Source organism: Phasianus colchicus, chromosome 1, assembly GCF_987193195.1.
Source record: "Phasianus colchicus chromosome 1, bPhaCol1.hap1.1, whole genome shotgun sequence".
NCBI lineage: Eukaryota > Metazoa > Chordata > Aves > Galliformes > Phasianidae > Phasianus > Phasianus colchicus.
In genome coordinates this window covers 81,194,683-81,211,499 of record NC_143436.1, presented here as the reverse complement: position 1 = coordinate 81,211,499, position 16,817 = coordinate 81,194,683, and the positions used below count along the sequence as shown (strand labels likewise).

Here is a 16,817-nt window from a genome sequence, read left to right as displayed (position 1 = left end):
CTTTTTTTTTTTTTTTTTTTTTGCATAAATGGTGTTAACAGCTTATACGAAGACATGCTTCTTAACTGCCTAATCTAGATGAGATGCACATTTCTTGATGCACAATGGAGAGGAAATGGAGGGATTCTGGAAGGATTCCTGAAAAGTATATATAGTAACCCAGCTTGATGGCAGTTGCTGATTTATTGCTCATGGAAGAAGAAAGGAATGCACAGACACTTACAATCTATTCCTCCTGAGAAGCTCAAAGCACTTTATCAGTTAGATGCAATGCATCATGACTTTTCCTATTTCGTAGACAGATAATGCAGAAATTGAGACATGTCCAGTTCATTATAGAGTTTGGACAATTCTAACAAGTTCCAACAATTGGGAACAACAATTTTTATTTTTATGTTAAGTGTTAGAAAGGTATAGACCAAACTCTCTTTCACAAGAATACATTCTACTACTGTGGAGTGAGGTCAGACAAATAAGAGGAATAAAATAAGCATCCACCATTTGGCAATAAAAAGAAAGTAATCAGTATTTCATATAGCAATGTGAAATCTGCAACATGCCTAAGGAAATAAAAAACAATCCTTCATCACTGCTAGTTTAAAGATAGAACATAGATCAATTCACACAGAGTAGATAAAAGAATTTATTACACACATGCACATTTTCTTTATTTGTGGCCCTATGAATTATTCAGGCACCTGGCATAAACAACTAAGAATTCACAGAGCCTCAGTAACAAAAAGCTGAAGACAAAGACTTGGTAAGAGTACAGAAAGAATCTTTTGGGATACTATGAGGTGGATTCATTTCAGATTGACTATACTTTATCCTGCCAATGATGACCTTTTCCTTATGTAAGAAACCATGGAAACTTGGACAGACAAATTCAGTTAGGTAGAGCCTCTTTTCCTTTAAAGGAAGAGGAAACTTAGCATTCCTCACACAGCAGGGGTCACTTTTGTGAAGTGCAGAAAGGCTGCAGTGATGCAGTATTTGATCTCATATGGTGGCAGTATGAACCATGCAGAGACTTAGCTGCCTGGTGCAAAGGGCATGCGTTTCAAGCCACTCAAACATTTCATGAGTGCTTGTAGGTGATACAATACCACTGGCATATGCTGATGTTGCTGAGATTGGAGGCAGATTTTAAATGTTTAAGAAACATTTAAAGTCTGAGCCTTCATCTTTTTTTAATTTGTCTCCTTTTCAGTATAGCCTTTTCAGCTCCACCGTGGCTGCTACAGCATAATCAGAAAAGCACTTAAATTACCAATTTTCACAGCTTTGTCATTACATCCAAGATAAATTTGCTAGAGCCCCATCTTCCCTTCTGTTCTTGAAACTAAGAAATTAAAGCCATCACATATATGTCAGATTCACACACATAATGGTTCCTACAAGAAACATAACAGTTCCTTTGCAGTACAAATCCCTTTCTAGCTGATGCAGTGCGAGTCAGTTTGAAGCTGGTAAACTATCTTTAGCAGAAGAGTCAAGAGGCTCTGTGGATTACATATACCAATGAAGACACTTTTTACTGTTCAAATATGTATTTTTTGAGCAAGCTAATGAAAGAAGGAAAAATAAGCAATCTTCACTTATAACAATCCGCCATCAGATTGCGTTGTGAGAATCCTTTGTAAGAAGCTTTCAAGCCAGACTATGGAACGAAAGCTGCATGCCATCCTGAAAAACTTCTGTCCAAAGAAGACGTGTATGCACAGCATAAATATTTCTGAATCTGGTGATAACATTTCATTTACAACATCATACTGTAACATCGTTTTGAAAGAATACCAGGAGGGCCTTGAGCTGACAAAAAATTTCTTTGAGACCACACTTGCAGTTTGTTGAAAGGTAATTCAGCCTGTAATGTCAAGACCATTCCCCTTGTTTCATTTTTGCCTCTCAGAAAGTCTTCCCAATTACGATGTCAAAAGATTACTTGTTTAGTCATCATCCCTTACTGGTGAATTAATGACTCACAGTTGAAAGTGAGCTCAAGGATCAACTAAATCAGTACATCAAGTGTGTATCTGAAAAGAGCTCCATATAGAGCTTATGTATCCATTAGGTAGACTGAATAACTTAAGCCAAATCAGTGAATCACCTTCATTAATCAGTAAAGACATTACCAACATGTATTCCAAAGAATTCTGAAAACTAATAAAAGCAAATTTGAAGCCTTTTTCTTTCTCTCAGTGTCCCTCCATGTGTAAACCCTAGTTTTCAAACAAACCTACTTAAATAAGACTAGGATATTTTCACTGTTGAGCAATACTGAGCAAACATGCATGCTATTCATGTATTAAATATCTGCCTTTCTACTGTGGGATAATTTCTCAAACCAGCAGCAATGGCTGTTCGTGCCCTATTAAAATATGTTGAGTGAGTCCATTTTTGCCAAATCACAATACAATCTAATCTAGTGAGCAGAAATCTAGCTAGAAATATACATCACCATAAGGTCTGTGCTTTAAATGTCTCTCTACAGTCAATGTGCAACCTGAAGGGATCACAGAATCACAAAACAGCTTGGGCTGGAAGACCACCTAGCTTCAACCCCCTGCCATGGGCAGGAACACCTCCCATCAGATCAGGCTGCCCAGGGCTCCATTCAACCTGGGCTTGAACACCTCCAGGGATGGGGCATCCACAGTTTCTCTGGGCAGCCTGTATCAGCACCTTCTGAGTAAAAAATTTTTTCCATATATTTAATCTAAATCTACCCCCTTTTACTTTAATGACATTCCCTCTTGTCCTGTCCCTACACTCACTGATAAGGAGTCCTTAGCCAGCTTTCCTGCAGGCCTGCTTTAACTATTAAAAAGACCACAAGGTTTCCTTGGAGTCTCTTCTTTTCCAGGCTGAACAAGCCCAGTTTCCTCTGTCTTTCTTCAAAGGAGATGTGCTGCAGCCCTCTTTGTGGCTTCTTCTGACCCTCTCCAACAGCTCCATGTCTTTCTTGTGCTGGGGGTCCCAGGTCTGGACACAGTACTGCAGATGGACCCTCATAAGAGCAGAGTAGAGGTGGACAATCACCTCCCTCTCCCTGCCGGCCACCCCTCTTTTGATGTAGCCCAGGATACAGTTGGCCTCCCAGGCTGCAAGCACACAGTGTTTGCTTGTGTCAAGCTTTTCACCCACCATTACCCCAAAGTCCTTTTCCACAGGATATCTCAACAGGTTTAATCTAAGCAATACAGGAGAACTTTCTAAGACATACGTACAGTGCATGTGTGTCTTACTATTACAAGCAGGCAGTGTTTAAAGGAAATGCAAACAATTGAATAACACACAAAAAAAATAAAAAAGAGAAAATACATTACATAAAAATTAGGATGACTTTTAATTTTGGCTTTATTAAAGATCTCATACAACAGCTCTAACCATCTATGACATATAATTCCAATGCCTTCCTGGCCACCTAACTGCTACCAAACCTAACTGCTCTAAGGAATTAAAAAATATAATGTGAATATCCTGTGACCAAAAGGATTAATTATCAGCACTGATATCTCAGCAAAAATGAGCTTCGTGGAAAGTAAAGATTCTCTCATACCCTTTAATACCTGTTCAATTTTAACACTCTAATTGGGGAGAGATGAAATGGCATTTAAGTAATTCCTGAGGAACAGCTAAAGAAATCAAAGCTCTCTAAATAGAGAAGATATACCAGTCTGCTGTGATACGTTTTCAGAAGAAGAGATATATTGCTATGATCAAATCTTGAAACATTTACATTTCAGTGGTACAAATGTGCTCAGCAAATCTTGTTGAGGAGCAGAATATTTTGTGTTTCTGAGAAGCACGTTCTTTCTAGTAACTTCAGCCAAATGGATTCACACAGTGAACTTTACAGAGCTGAAGTCATGTTTCTCTGATACTGTATCTGGCAAGGGAGAGAACCCAATAAGACGAGGAACAAACAGATTAAAGAAGTTAAGTTGTCTCATCAACCCTTGCGCTGGCAGAACCTGCTTAGCTGCCAGTTTCCTATGAAACCTAACAACCTGTGAGACAGGAAGTCACAATGGCCTTATGGGCTTGGCACCACAAAACTCCTCAGCAGCACTTTTCCACTGTGGTCCATATTTGCAATGGGCCATAAGCACTTCTTTTTTTTCCTTCAATGACATTGGATTCTGCGGTTATTTACTCTACTTGAGAAATATGACTCTTAGTTAACCCCTTATAGTCACCTGATATTTTGAAGGCAACAAAACAAGAACAGCACTTCCTTTTCCAGAGGGTGTCTACCAGTTCCAAGATTGCTACAGACATTACTGCTATTCGCTTAGTTACACACATATTTCAATAAAACCCGCGTGGAAACACCAAAAAATTTTATACCAAGTTGCATGCATGTTGGAAACAACTATTTACTTTGTAGGTGCTTGTCAACAGGTGAGCTGAAAACCACTGAGAAGCCAGTACCCAAAGCAAGACCTAAAGTTCCTTACCCTTCCCTGGCCCTAGTACTGTAAAAGGCATTTTCATTTAATGAAAACTCCCAATACCTATACAGGATAGAGACAAAGTGCACTTGCAATAAAATTCTATTAACTCTCATTCACACAATTGCACATGATAAAGGCTCACTTGAGAACAGTTCTATTCTATCATAATATTTAAGACTGCAGTATTTGTTTTGCTCTGTACTGGACTTCAAAATTAAAATTAAACTCTTCTATCCTTCTGAGCAGTCAGAATGACTGTTGAAGTAATTTTTACTATCAAGCATTCTCAACAAAACAATGACGTATGAGAAAAGTTCTGGCTCTTGAACTATTCCATTTTACAATCATTTTTTGATGTAATTTTTCTTCTACAGTGGAAAGAAAACAAAATCTAACTTTTACTACAAAATAAATTCTAATCACATCATCATCTGACTCTGAAGGCTAGATTTTAGATTGACTATCTCTACTTTCGAGAAAGCCTAGTCTTGATCTTAACTTTTCTGATGGTGTTTTGTCAAAATATACACTTCCACAAAACCAATTCACTTTTGATCATATGTTTCTACAAGAAACCAAAAGGGATCGCTAACAATACTCCTTATTTACGTTATTTCTGAAACTTATTTCTTCAGTAACACACATATCCTGGCTACTAATCAATCTTTGCTTTCCTCCAGCTGCCACAAAACTCACAAAAGCTTATGCCTTCTTGGGTAAAAATACTCCTAGTAACAAGTATTATGTCTGCAACATTAAAAGTTTTGTTTCCACATCAAGTTATTAATTTGATGTAAAATCCAAGTTAAAAAGCATTCCATATACCAACTTTACGCAGCAAGAATTAAGCACAAGAATCATATAATGTTATACAACTACTCTAGGCCATTAGATTGCAAAAATACTTATGGTAGAAGAGTAGAAAACTGTACAGCTAGAAGGGGGATGTGGAATCATCAATGCAATTAGGGACGAGAATCTAATGGATGACAAGAGAGATCATGGGAAGAATCACTACAGAGGACAGTGAGGATTCTTACAAGAGCAGGGGCCAATGGGCTAAAGATGTTGATTTTCATTTCTACTCTTTCAAAAGCAGGATGTCTGATATATGAGGCTACTTCATTCAGGATAGTATGATAAGAGAGATTCATATCACTTTTTCACCAAAGGTCATTAGCCGTATTACATTAAAAAAACAAACAAACACAACACAATAAAACCAGTAGCTCAGTTTTTCTACACTATAAATTTACTGTAAGATCCTTTAGGCAATATAGATGCATACCCTTGTTCCCAGTGCCCCCTTTTTTTTTTTTTTTTCTTTCCTCCCTTCCTCAGCAAAAATATTGTTAGAGACAGCAGAAAAAAGGGACATCATGGGAAAAAACATAGAAAGGCATGAGGTATTTAGGACCTACTGAAGAAAGAACACAAAAATTGTTTTGAATTCCTGAATGCAATTCATGCCATTGAGGTGAGGGAGTATTAGAATAAGACAGCTTTGACTATTTATGCACATCAGCACACACACATAAATATATGCATACATGAAAATGTTCACAATACAATAATAGCACCTATGCCAACAACTACATGCTGAGTTCCCTTCCAAAGTGGACCTTCTCTTTATTGTGGACACTGTGATATCACCAACAATTACTTCAAATAATCTTACCAGCAGCAACTCTTACTGCATACATCTATATTCCACATACTCCAAGCAAAAAAATAATCCACAGAAATGCATGAAGCAAGACTGGTTTAAATCTATCATTTCCTGCCAGAATTCATTCAGTTTGCTTTTTCCTACAGCAGATCTTAATATTTCAGGTAATGTATCCTGAGTTAGAAGTGATAGGATGGGAATCTGCTTCACTTACACCAGGAAAACTCAAGGATACTTCTGATCCTGTTGTTACTAAGGCAAGAAGTACTGTTAACATTACACAAAGTCCCAGGGATTTTGACAGCACAGACTTGGGGAAAAACAAACAAAACCACAAAACAAAACAAAAATGAAACAAAACAAACAAACAAAAAAGTACTCTATAAATAATTTCAAAGCAAGGCGAGATTCTGTTTCTAATGAATAACCTTTTAGTCCTCAAAAATGAGCTGTACAAAACATGCACTAATTAAGATTTACATGCAAACATTCAATTTAACTGGATTTTGACAGGAAAACTGTGCATACTGTGCTTATCAGTAGAAGGTTTTATTTGGGGGTCTCTTTGGGTTATTTTATGAAATTGCACAACTAGGCAGGTATCTCTACATGCCCATCTATGTCTGTCAATATGGGTTGGCTGTTATGTATCTTAACTCAAACAATAAAACTGGCACATTCTCTGCTTCTATCAATCCTGAAGTGTGAGGTATCTGAGTTGATACTCCTTCCCTGTAAGCAACAAGGTACAATAAAAATCAGGTTTTGTATGAGAATCACTTGCTGTGCAGAACAGGTTCTGTGTTCAACCAATGATAAAAATTTATAATCAATATATTCTATTCTTGTAATCAATATATTCTCTTCTGTTTAAATACTAACAGTTCCTGTAAGTGACATGCAAGTTATATACTACATAATACAACACTCAGCTTTGGTTCTACAAAACCTGGGACTAACTTCCAAAATAATTATTATCAACATATTAAGACAATTCTATTTAAAATATTGTAAATTATTCAGGAAAATATGAAGTCTTCAATGATAGGATTTCTGGAAGACAAAATAAAGATATGAATTATATATAATGTAGTGGAAAATTCATTCATACAAAGCTATTTGGCTAACACAGTCAGCATAACATGAGAAAGCAATATGATTTGACTTTGTAAATTTGTTCTAAGAGATGCATCTCAGAACAAAGAAAACAAACCAAATTTAAAAGACAGAGAACCTGAAAAGTGGTAACTATGGGAAGGATTCATTGATCAATGGAGAGCCATTTGATTTAAAATTTGTTCTCAGTGCAAGGCAGTACCCAAGACAACTTCTACAAATTTCAGACTTGTCTACAACAAGCTATCAAATAGGAGTACATGGATTATGCTACACTTGTATTTGATACATATTCAACAAAACCATTAAAATCCACAATTAAATAAAACTAGTTAATTGTGCTCATTACAAAGATTCACAGAAATTAGTTAAGAACTGATAAACACAAAGGAATCTATTACACATTGCTAAAGAAAGAGAAAAAATTGGGAAAATTTGAACTGAATTTCAGATTTTTTACACTGAAAAGATTAATTGCAGGTTTTCCTTTGATCTAGAAAGCATGACTTTTATGCACTGAAGCATGCATTTACAATGAAATTAGAAGTAACTTCTATCAGGAAAGGTTTTCGCAGAAATAAATTAAGGTTATAATAGATTATTGATTGTTTTTAATCGTTAAGAAAAAAAATCTGATTTTGATTTTATACGTTTTAAGACATTGTTTTTGAAAAATAACCCACTGAGATCAGTGGTACAGGTCAGAATAATCACTTCTACCAATGAAATCTATCTATTTATTTATTTCACACAGTGTAAAACAAACTGGTGATAACTGTATTAATAAAAAATAAAAAATCCAACTCTTGGTCTGCAGTGTTGACAACTTTTCTTTTTGTGAGTAGCTTTTCTCACTAAAAAAGAACAGTTGAAACAAATTAGTTTGTTATGTATGATATTTTGCATATATGCATTAATTTATGTATTTATGTAACATAACTATGATCTCTTGGGAAAATATGTCAGATTTACAGTTGAAAAACAAGTTTGAAATTTTCACTCTTGACCAGAAATTTAGCTATCCAACTCCTAGACAAGTGACACAACTCCTATTTAAATGCTCTTATAAGCTAAAATAGTATAAACCAGAAAAGTGTAAACCTAAAATACTATGCTTCTAACTACCCAGCAGTTCTCAGCCTCAACTGAGAAGAACACACAGAGCTTTGACGTGGCTTTACTAGTGATGAAGAGAAAAGGAAAGTCTTCCTTTCAAAGTCCTGTGTCTATCAGGGGAAGGAATGATGGAGGGAAGGAATAAAAAAAAGAAAAAAAGACATCATTAAAGATAGAGCATAAAGAGAGAGAAAAAAAAAATTACAGGAAATTTTCATTTCAACTACCCAAACACTTCCACTGCATTTGAGGTCCAAAGCCCAAATAGTCCATTAATCTTTTCCTTTCTGATTCAAATGCCTTCTCGAACCATATTCTCCTCTCAATCCCTGAAACCTGAGGATTTGCTGCTATCACAGACTTTACTCCACTTTTTAATGGCCTCTTCTCATGGTTTATGTTCATCTTTTCTGCAGAAAGATCATTATAACCCACATTAAAACTTTTTTAAAGCAGATGATGAAATTACTCATCTAAGAGACTACTTCATGCCTAAGAGATTTTCTATCTTGCATTCACTTATACCTGTCCTTAAGTCTAGTAAGGATTTCTAGAGTGCTCTCTGTGCTGTTCACGCTGCCTCCCATCACTCCCCAAAGATATCAGTAGAGTTAGCTAATTACTCAGTGATTAACGAGAAACACCTAGTTACAGATGATTCATTTTGCTTCAGTTGCACAGCATTCTGGCATGAGAATGGGCTAGAATTTGGGTTTGGCCCCTGATTTGATGACACTTTCCAGGCTGACAGTGGTAGCTAAGAGCCATTAATTTGGCTGTGAGAAAGCAGGGTTAGTATATTAATTCTTTATATGTAATGGAATAAAGACTTACATTTTTAATTGCTATCCAGTCTTTTTGGCTACACAGGATTCCCAGGCTAGCTTGTCCTGGAGATAAGTCCAAGCAGAGTAGGAAAGAGTGCTGCTGTTACAAGGTTTCACCAGAACAAGGGCACATTGTGAAGGCAGCATTCTGGGATGTACATCCAAACAAAACTTCTTCCTAGCACTCGTGCCTACTTCATCTTCCTATGATCCTTTATCTCAGGCACCTGAGCTTGTCTGAGAGAACTACAAAACTGTTTCACATCTCTCACTCTCCTATGCCCCTCCCTCTCATGGCCACGTCCATTATTCAGCTGTTTATATGCAGCAACCCTGTTATCTACTTCCAGTGTTCTCACATTTAGAGGCTGCATGAGGTTCCATCTTCTCTTAAAATCTTTTCTCACCATGGTACTACTCTCCAGCTCCAGCTTATTCCCTTCTGTGTATGTGACAAGAATCCTTCTCAAGATTTCCTAAATAATGTAAAGACAACATTCCTAACCCTGCCCTTGTGAGTATGACAATGCTGGAAAAAAAAATCTTTCCATACCTATAGCCCTTGAACTCAATCTCACCAGAATTATCCAGAAAAAAATAATTAAAAATAGTGTGATGAACAAAGCCAGTATAGAAAATTTAGGCTTGAAAAGATTTTCAAAAATCAACATATGGAAACTGAAACACAGTCTCATATTTTGTAGTCGTAAAGCATCGTAATTACATATAACATTACCCATCCTAACAGAAAACTTACAGAACAAACATACATACACAGACAATAGAAGATACATACCTCGCATATATAATATGTATATTTTATTCAAAATATAGCTTTAGGTCTTCTCTGTTAGAAAATTTGTATATGAAAAATAAACCTGACTCAATACAAAATCTGTTGATATTTTACAGGAAATGTAATGTTTTTCTTTCTATACCATACAAAAAAAAAAAAAAAAAAAAAAAAAAGAAAGAAAGAAAAAAGAAAAAAAGGCATCTTTATGAGATAATTAGCCTAACATCATTTAATTAAGTGCTGGAAATAGCAATAAATTACAAATCAGGGCTCCTACTCCTCCTCAAGTCACTTCCTCTGAAGAAAAGCAGTTAGACACTAAATTCATCTGGATTTGGAAATCTTTTAGCTATACATCCATAAGCCCTGCTACTATCCTGTTCAATTTGTACAATAAGAGTTATATGAAATCAAATACACTAAGATGCTAAAAGCTCTGAAGGGAAATAATTTAGAATAGACAAAAGGAATTGCTTTACTATGATATATATCTAGCTTGCAATACACCAACACAACAGTTTGTTAATGTTTCTTGACTTAAAGCAGGCACTGCAGATTGCTACATTGAAACTTAGTAAAACACCCAAAATCTGAGCAGACACAATTTGCAAGAGCAATGGCATGGGTAACAGTGTTGGTGTTAATACCATTAACAGCCACATTAATATGCATCAGTCATCAGTCTGAAATTCACTCACATGCATACTTTACACATTCAAAGATCATTAATGGTTTAGTAATTTAATTTACTGTATCACTAGAAATGAATATGCACCTGCAGAATGTACATATTCCTCAAGTGTGTTGAATCCCACAGCAGAGAAGAACTGTATGCAGCAGGGTCAGAAATGCTCCTCTCTGAAGAGCATTTCACAGCTCTGTGTTCTGTGCTAGCCTCATACTTGTTTATCCCTATTGCAGCAAAAGCTTTGAATGCACAGATTGTACATGGACTTGAAGCACACACTCAGGAGCAAATTTCTGCCCAGAGAGGCACGATCTTAATGCTTGTGGCAACATGATCAATCTTCTAATTTGCTACAGCCAGAAAGGAAACTGAGTCCAAGCAAAAGGTCAGAACAGGCATTTTATATTCTCTGTTAAAGGAAGGGAGGAAAAAATGTCTTTGAGGAATAAAGTAAGTAGCTAATGAGACACAGCACTGACAGCTGGAATTTAATAAGTATCCACTTCACAAGGAAAATTGCTCTTAGTAATTAAATACAGGTATCATACAAAGCTTCTGCTTAGAACCAGACTTCAAAATCTTTTCGTCAGTAGGACTGAAAGGATTTTACATCCCAGGTAATATAAGGGTGGGTTTGCCTGGGAGGCTGGTCCTAAACGAAGAGGGTTAATTGCATAAAATTCACAGTCATGTCAGTGGTAAATAATTCCAAAGGGACTTGTTCAGATAGTAGTCTGGCATTACTGAAAAACAGACTGCAACTAAAAAGACCTGTTATAAAGTCCACCAAAACCCGAGACATATAAAAACTTTATTAGTCATTTCAGAACTAAAATGCAAACAAGATCTTTTTAGAGGGATCCAAAATTCTTTATGTTCCAGGTCTGTAGGGCCATAAAACTCTACCTGAGAAAATTTTAAACAATCTTCTAATTAATCACAGAATTTTATAGCCTCTCACAAGCTGTATGTAAAACATTAACAAGGTAGGGAGAAGGAAGTCCTCTTTGTACTAAGCATGACTCCCAACCCCAGTGACATACCCCACTTGACGAATCAGGTTAAAATTTAACATCAAACTGAGATTATTATGGATACTAGCACACAGAGCTGGTGTTTCGTTTATGGGCTTGCATGCCAATAAATGAAGGTATAAGTCTCTAAATTACTGTGAGCATCTGGAAGAGCAGAGTCTAATATTCTTCTGTAGTTTTTACCATGAAAATAAGACCACATAACATATTCTTAATAAAACTAATATTTCTAAAAAGATATCTTGATTCTCACCTAACTAGCAATTCAACAGAAATATGTTGATATCAGAGAAAGAAAGCAGTTAAGTATCTAAACTAAGCTGAGTGATTATACCAGACATATTCAGTAGAATTGCATTTACCCTGGTATGTATAACATAATTACATAGCTGTAATTACCTCAATGTAAGAGCGCTGACTTTCAATATATATTTTAACTTACCTCATAGAACATAGGCACATCCTTAACCTTTTTCCCCTTTTGACTTCCAGATTCTGAGATCTGCAAGGAAATAAAGCATTCTGCTGTGATCAGATTTTAATTTTAAACAAATTACTTTACTTGTTATTGACTATTGTAAATGATCTTAAAGTTCCTTAGGAAGGGAGCTTTGATGACACCTTGAAGAAAAGTCTGAAGAAAACTTAAACACTTACAGGGAGCAAACCAACTCACAAAGGAAGCTTCTCTACTTCCATTTTTAACTTCTATGAAGTAGTGTAACTTTTAAAATTTTCAGATTAATTCATTTAGGGTTTGGTTTGTTATTAAAAGTTCCTTTCTTAGAATACCTGTCTGAAGATATCTTCACGTGTTACCGCGCTGAAGAGCTTCCGCTGTGGCACCTGCACAGCAAGGCACAAAGCCTTTGTGTGAATTTCATCCTCAATTTTGGCTCCCACCACAAAAGCGATGCTAGGCTTCCAATCATCCTACTTTCCAAAATAAAATATTTAATGCATTAGAACATGAGCACACAATAAAGCTTCTCTGCAGTTCAAACGATTGAGCACGTAGAGATAATTACTCTCTTTAACACATATTCGTTATCACATGAAACACACTACAATAAAATGAACCTGCAAAAGCACGTACTGATTTATTCCAATTATTTCTGCCATCAGGTGGCAGCATTATGCTGTGGAAAAAGCAAGAGCCCAATAATACCAAACCACCTTACAGGCAGACGCTGCACTGGCATTGCACAAAGGTGAAATAGCTTTTGCATGTCATTTGCACATTTGGAAGTCTGGTAAACAAAAAGGATGTCGAATTTAAATGTATTTATTTATACTGTTGGCATTAACTATTTGCTCTAGAAACATGAAAAAAAGATCCAGCTTCCTCATCCTGGAAAACTGGATACTATTTTCTAAAAAATGTAGCTTTGTTTGTATGTTTTATGAGGGTCTGTCTACTCATGCATTCTTACAGTTTTTCTCTAAGTATTTTGAACAAAGATAAATTTTGTCCAAATGGGTCATTTAAGCAAATCTTCTCCACTTTTTTTACTCCAATCTATTGGAATCCCTTTCAGAAAGTGTGTGGCCATCTCCAACACATCTATAGCTCTCTCCAGTGTTCTTTATCAGCATCAGTGACACCTGAACTGGTGGGAACTGAATCAGAAATACATCTGGGAGTTGTGTTTTCCACACTTCAAGACACACCATGTTATATATATTCTATTGCACACCTGCATGTTTAAACTGCAAGGATATCAATAAAACTTCATTAGGGTCAACATGGAAACAGCTTCAGCAAGATCTAAGTGGTCCAAAGACACTGTCATACTGGAAAGGAGCATGGTAAGCAGACTCATATATTAGTCAGTGCCCATCATGCTAAAGACAAATTTAAGAGAAGCTAATTGTTCAAAATTTTTATGAAAATATTTTCATATTCATGTATCATAAAAAATGCATACATGCATGCTTACAGAACAACAGAACAAAACCTGAGTATATAGTAAAGACAGGGGAAGAAGCTTCCAAAAAACAAAAAGCAAACAAAAAGAATTTGATAAAAAGGCAGGTTTTTCTTTTTCCAGTTTTACAACACTATTCTTCATTTGTTCCTCCTCATATCTGAAAAAAAAAAAAAAGTTTACCCTAAATCTTTGCAATAGAGAAGTGTATCCAGCCATGCTGCAGTGGTGACACTGCTCACCGGAGAAGTGGCAACAGCTGCAGCACTGCTGGCAGCTCAGCTCTCCATCAATGGCCCATGTGGGGACTGAGCTAGGTCCACTCAACTCCCTTTTCCCCTTTCTATAGAGCTGGGGAATACTGATAGCTCACCCTGCCTAAAGTTGTCAAGATAAATGCGGGTGTATGAACGAACTTGATATTTTAATATTACCATCAAAACATGTACAGTTTCAGTTAATGTGAATTACAGTTAAATGTCATTGTACAGCTGCCTTGTTTCAACAGAGAGCATTTGGATATCCATACTTGTGTGCAAGCACATTATATCCTAGGCTTCCACAAACGCAAGCTGTTGTGGTCGGATGACCTTCTTGTATCAGCATTGTGAGCAATGTTGGAGCCTTGAGAAGGACCATCCAGAGGTCAGCAAACGGAGCAGCTAATCACCAAGATGTTCTCCTTAGTGTAGGCTGCCAAGATGGGAATGAAGTGCAGTAGGTGTCACAGAGAAAAGGCCAACAGCACAAACAATGAAATATTCAGAAATGCAAAGTTTTAGCCTAGGCTTCAGGTGGGGAATGATCCAGTAGCAACATTGCCTGTTCCTACAATGTCTTTGTTTTTCAGATATATGAAGAAAACTCCATCAGAGTTCTAAGATCTCTCTACCTCATACTCTTTTTCTCTTTAGAACATGCTGATACCTTGGTGCCCAGAAATTACATCTGCTTAGAACTAACAACATCTGGTAACAGTGATGTCTGTGAAACCTGTATTCCACCTAGCTCTGACTCTTCTTGTCCTTTGCACCCTTAGCCCACAATTGTTGCTATATCACTTCTCCTTCTGTTTCTACTCTCTGTTCCAGAGTGCCATAACTTCTCCAAATCCTTCTCATACCCTGTTCTTGCATCCCTAATCCCTAACATCATCTTCTCCTCATTCTTCCCATGCAGTTAGTCCACAGCTTCATGACCTGACTTCATTGCCAGCTTTCTCAAGTCTCAGATTCCTTGTCCAATTCCTAGCACCTTTAATATTTTCCCAGGCACTTTGCTTATGTTTGAGTAATTGGACTTTTTTCTTTGCAACACTTCTGCATTCCTTGGGGAGGCATTTGAAGCAAAGGATAAACATTTCCCGATTTCTACTGAGGTGGTCACCTTCAGAGAAGCCCATAGCACCAATGCAAAACATAAGGATAAGTCCAGCTTGTGAAAATGAATTACCCCCAAAATCTTCAGATTTATCCAAACAAAACATTTTCAGGGATTCACCAAAGGTATGCTCTTGATACCATGAGCATGTCTTTTTCCCTCCATTAATTTTCTGCTTCAAAAGAGCTTCTCCACAGAACAGCTTCATCCCTCTTTAGCTGGAATATGAATCAGAAATATATTCCTTTTATACAAAAGCACAACACCTGCAAACAGGAGCTAGATAAATACAGGAATAGCTATACAAACTTGAGCAGGGAATAATGAAGCAGACTTCCCAGTCACCAATAGCATGCCATCTATTTCTACACTCACTGATTTTGAAGTCTTTGAGGTTCATTTTCCAGTAAAGTGGAATGTTCGTAACAGCAATGGAGGTCAGTGAGGACAGAGAATATGCAGCATTAGTACATAGCTTAAGGTGTTCAACTGACTGCCATTCTTCTGACCTTAAAATTTATTATTTTTTGCAACATTGTCCTTGTATTATCAATACTGTAACAGTACCCTTAATGTTCAAGGCTCTGAAAAGACAGAGAAGGAACAGACCCTGCTTCTACAGCTCACCACCTAAAATCACAACATAAAACTGAGAAGGAAAAGTAATAAAATGTATACGGTTACTTTTAAAACATTTTCTCCCTCAATATACAACTGCTGCTCTACTCAGTTCAATTCTTTCAAATGTTACTGTAGAAGAGAGACCAAACAAAGGATCTGAGGGAGATTAATTGACCTCAAGGTTACCTCAAATGAGGTTCCCAGCTTAAAGTATAGGACAGAGAAAATCATGCAATAACTAGAGGAAAAGCACAGAGACAGTCTGGGGAGGCTGCCACCAGGGGAACAGCAGAAGCACTCCTGACTGTCAGTGGAGATGAGTGAAACGGAGATAACAGACAGCCCAGAGAATCAACAGCACTGGTTCAAAACTGAATGATAAATAATAATGGGAAATGTGACATTGGTAACTGAATATCTTCTATGCAATTTGAGACAAGTTTCAGTTACGGGTAGGATCACTCTAACTGCAAGACACTCAGTTACAATCGTCATCACAAATGATTATGCGTCCCTCATTTCTAAACACTTGACCATGTCAAGACTTGAAACAAGTCAAAATCTCTCAGAAATTATCTATAGGGGAAGCTTGCCTGTCCTTCTGCAGAAGAAGTTCTAGTCCCAGCAAGATCCACCTAATTCCCAAAGCTCCACACAAGCAGCTTTCTTTCCATTTTTAACTTGTCTTGCTTCATTTCCTAGACACAGAAGAGCAGCTGTTTCAGAGGAGACAACAATCGAACAAATCAGATACATTGGCTACGCTTGAAGTACTGGTTTCTAGACTTCTTTACTAGAAAAAGCATCAAACAGTTGTCTCATCTGTGTTTTTTTTTTTTGTTTTGATTGCTTATTTGTGTTTGTGTGTTTTTCCCGCAAAGGGCCACAACTAGTAGGCTCATTTCTTTACACCGTAATTTCAAATGTAACTCTAACTGCTAAAGGGAAACATTTGAAAGCTTAAAACTCCAAATATTTGAGCATCGAAAGGTGAGAGTTCTTCAATCTCCTCATTTTTAAGTAAAGCCCTAGAAAGAGCAAGATTTGTTAGTAATTTATGAACACTTGGGAAGGCATAACGTTTAACATTTTTTTATTTCAGTAATGAGGGAGCTTGTGCACCAGTAAATACAGCAGGAATTAGTGGGAAAAGTAGCTCATCAACAATTTTGCACTGGTGTT

At 36.7% G+C, this 16,817-nt stretch overlaps 1 protein-coding gene across 5 annotated transcripts in view; it reads right to left on the bottom strand.

Moving 5' to 3' along the window:
* Nucleotides 1-16,817, bottom strand: part of SPAG17 (sperm associated antigen 17) — a 97,833-nt gene that overhangs the window by 75,991 nt on the left and 5,025 nt on the right. For 4 of the 5 annotated variants that reach the window (XM_031613109.2, XM_090149909.1, XM_090149905.1 and 1 more), the window contains exons 2-3: nucleotides 12,499-12,639; nucleotides 12,149-12,208 (exon numbers count right to left, since the gene is read on the bottom strand). In XM_031613109.2, the coding sequence (XP_031468969.2) occupies nucleotides 12,149-12,208; nucleotides 12,499-12,639 (201 nt within the window). Of the gene's footprint in view, nucleotides 1-12,148; nucleotides 12,209-12,498; nucleotides 12,643-16,817 lie in introns of all 5 variants that reach the window. The other variant, XM_090149921.1, reaches the window with a different exon arrangement.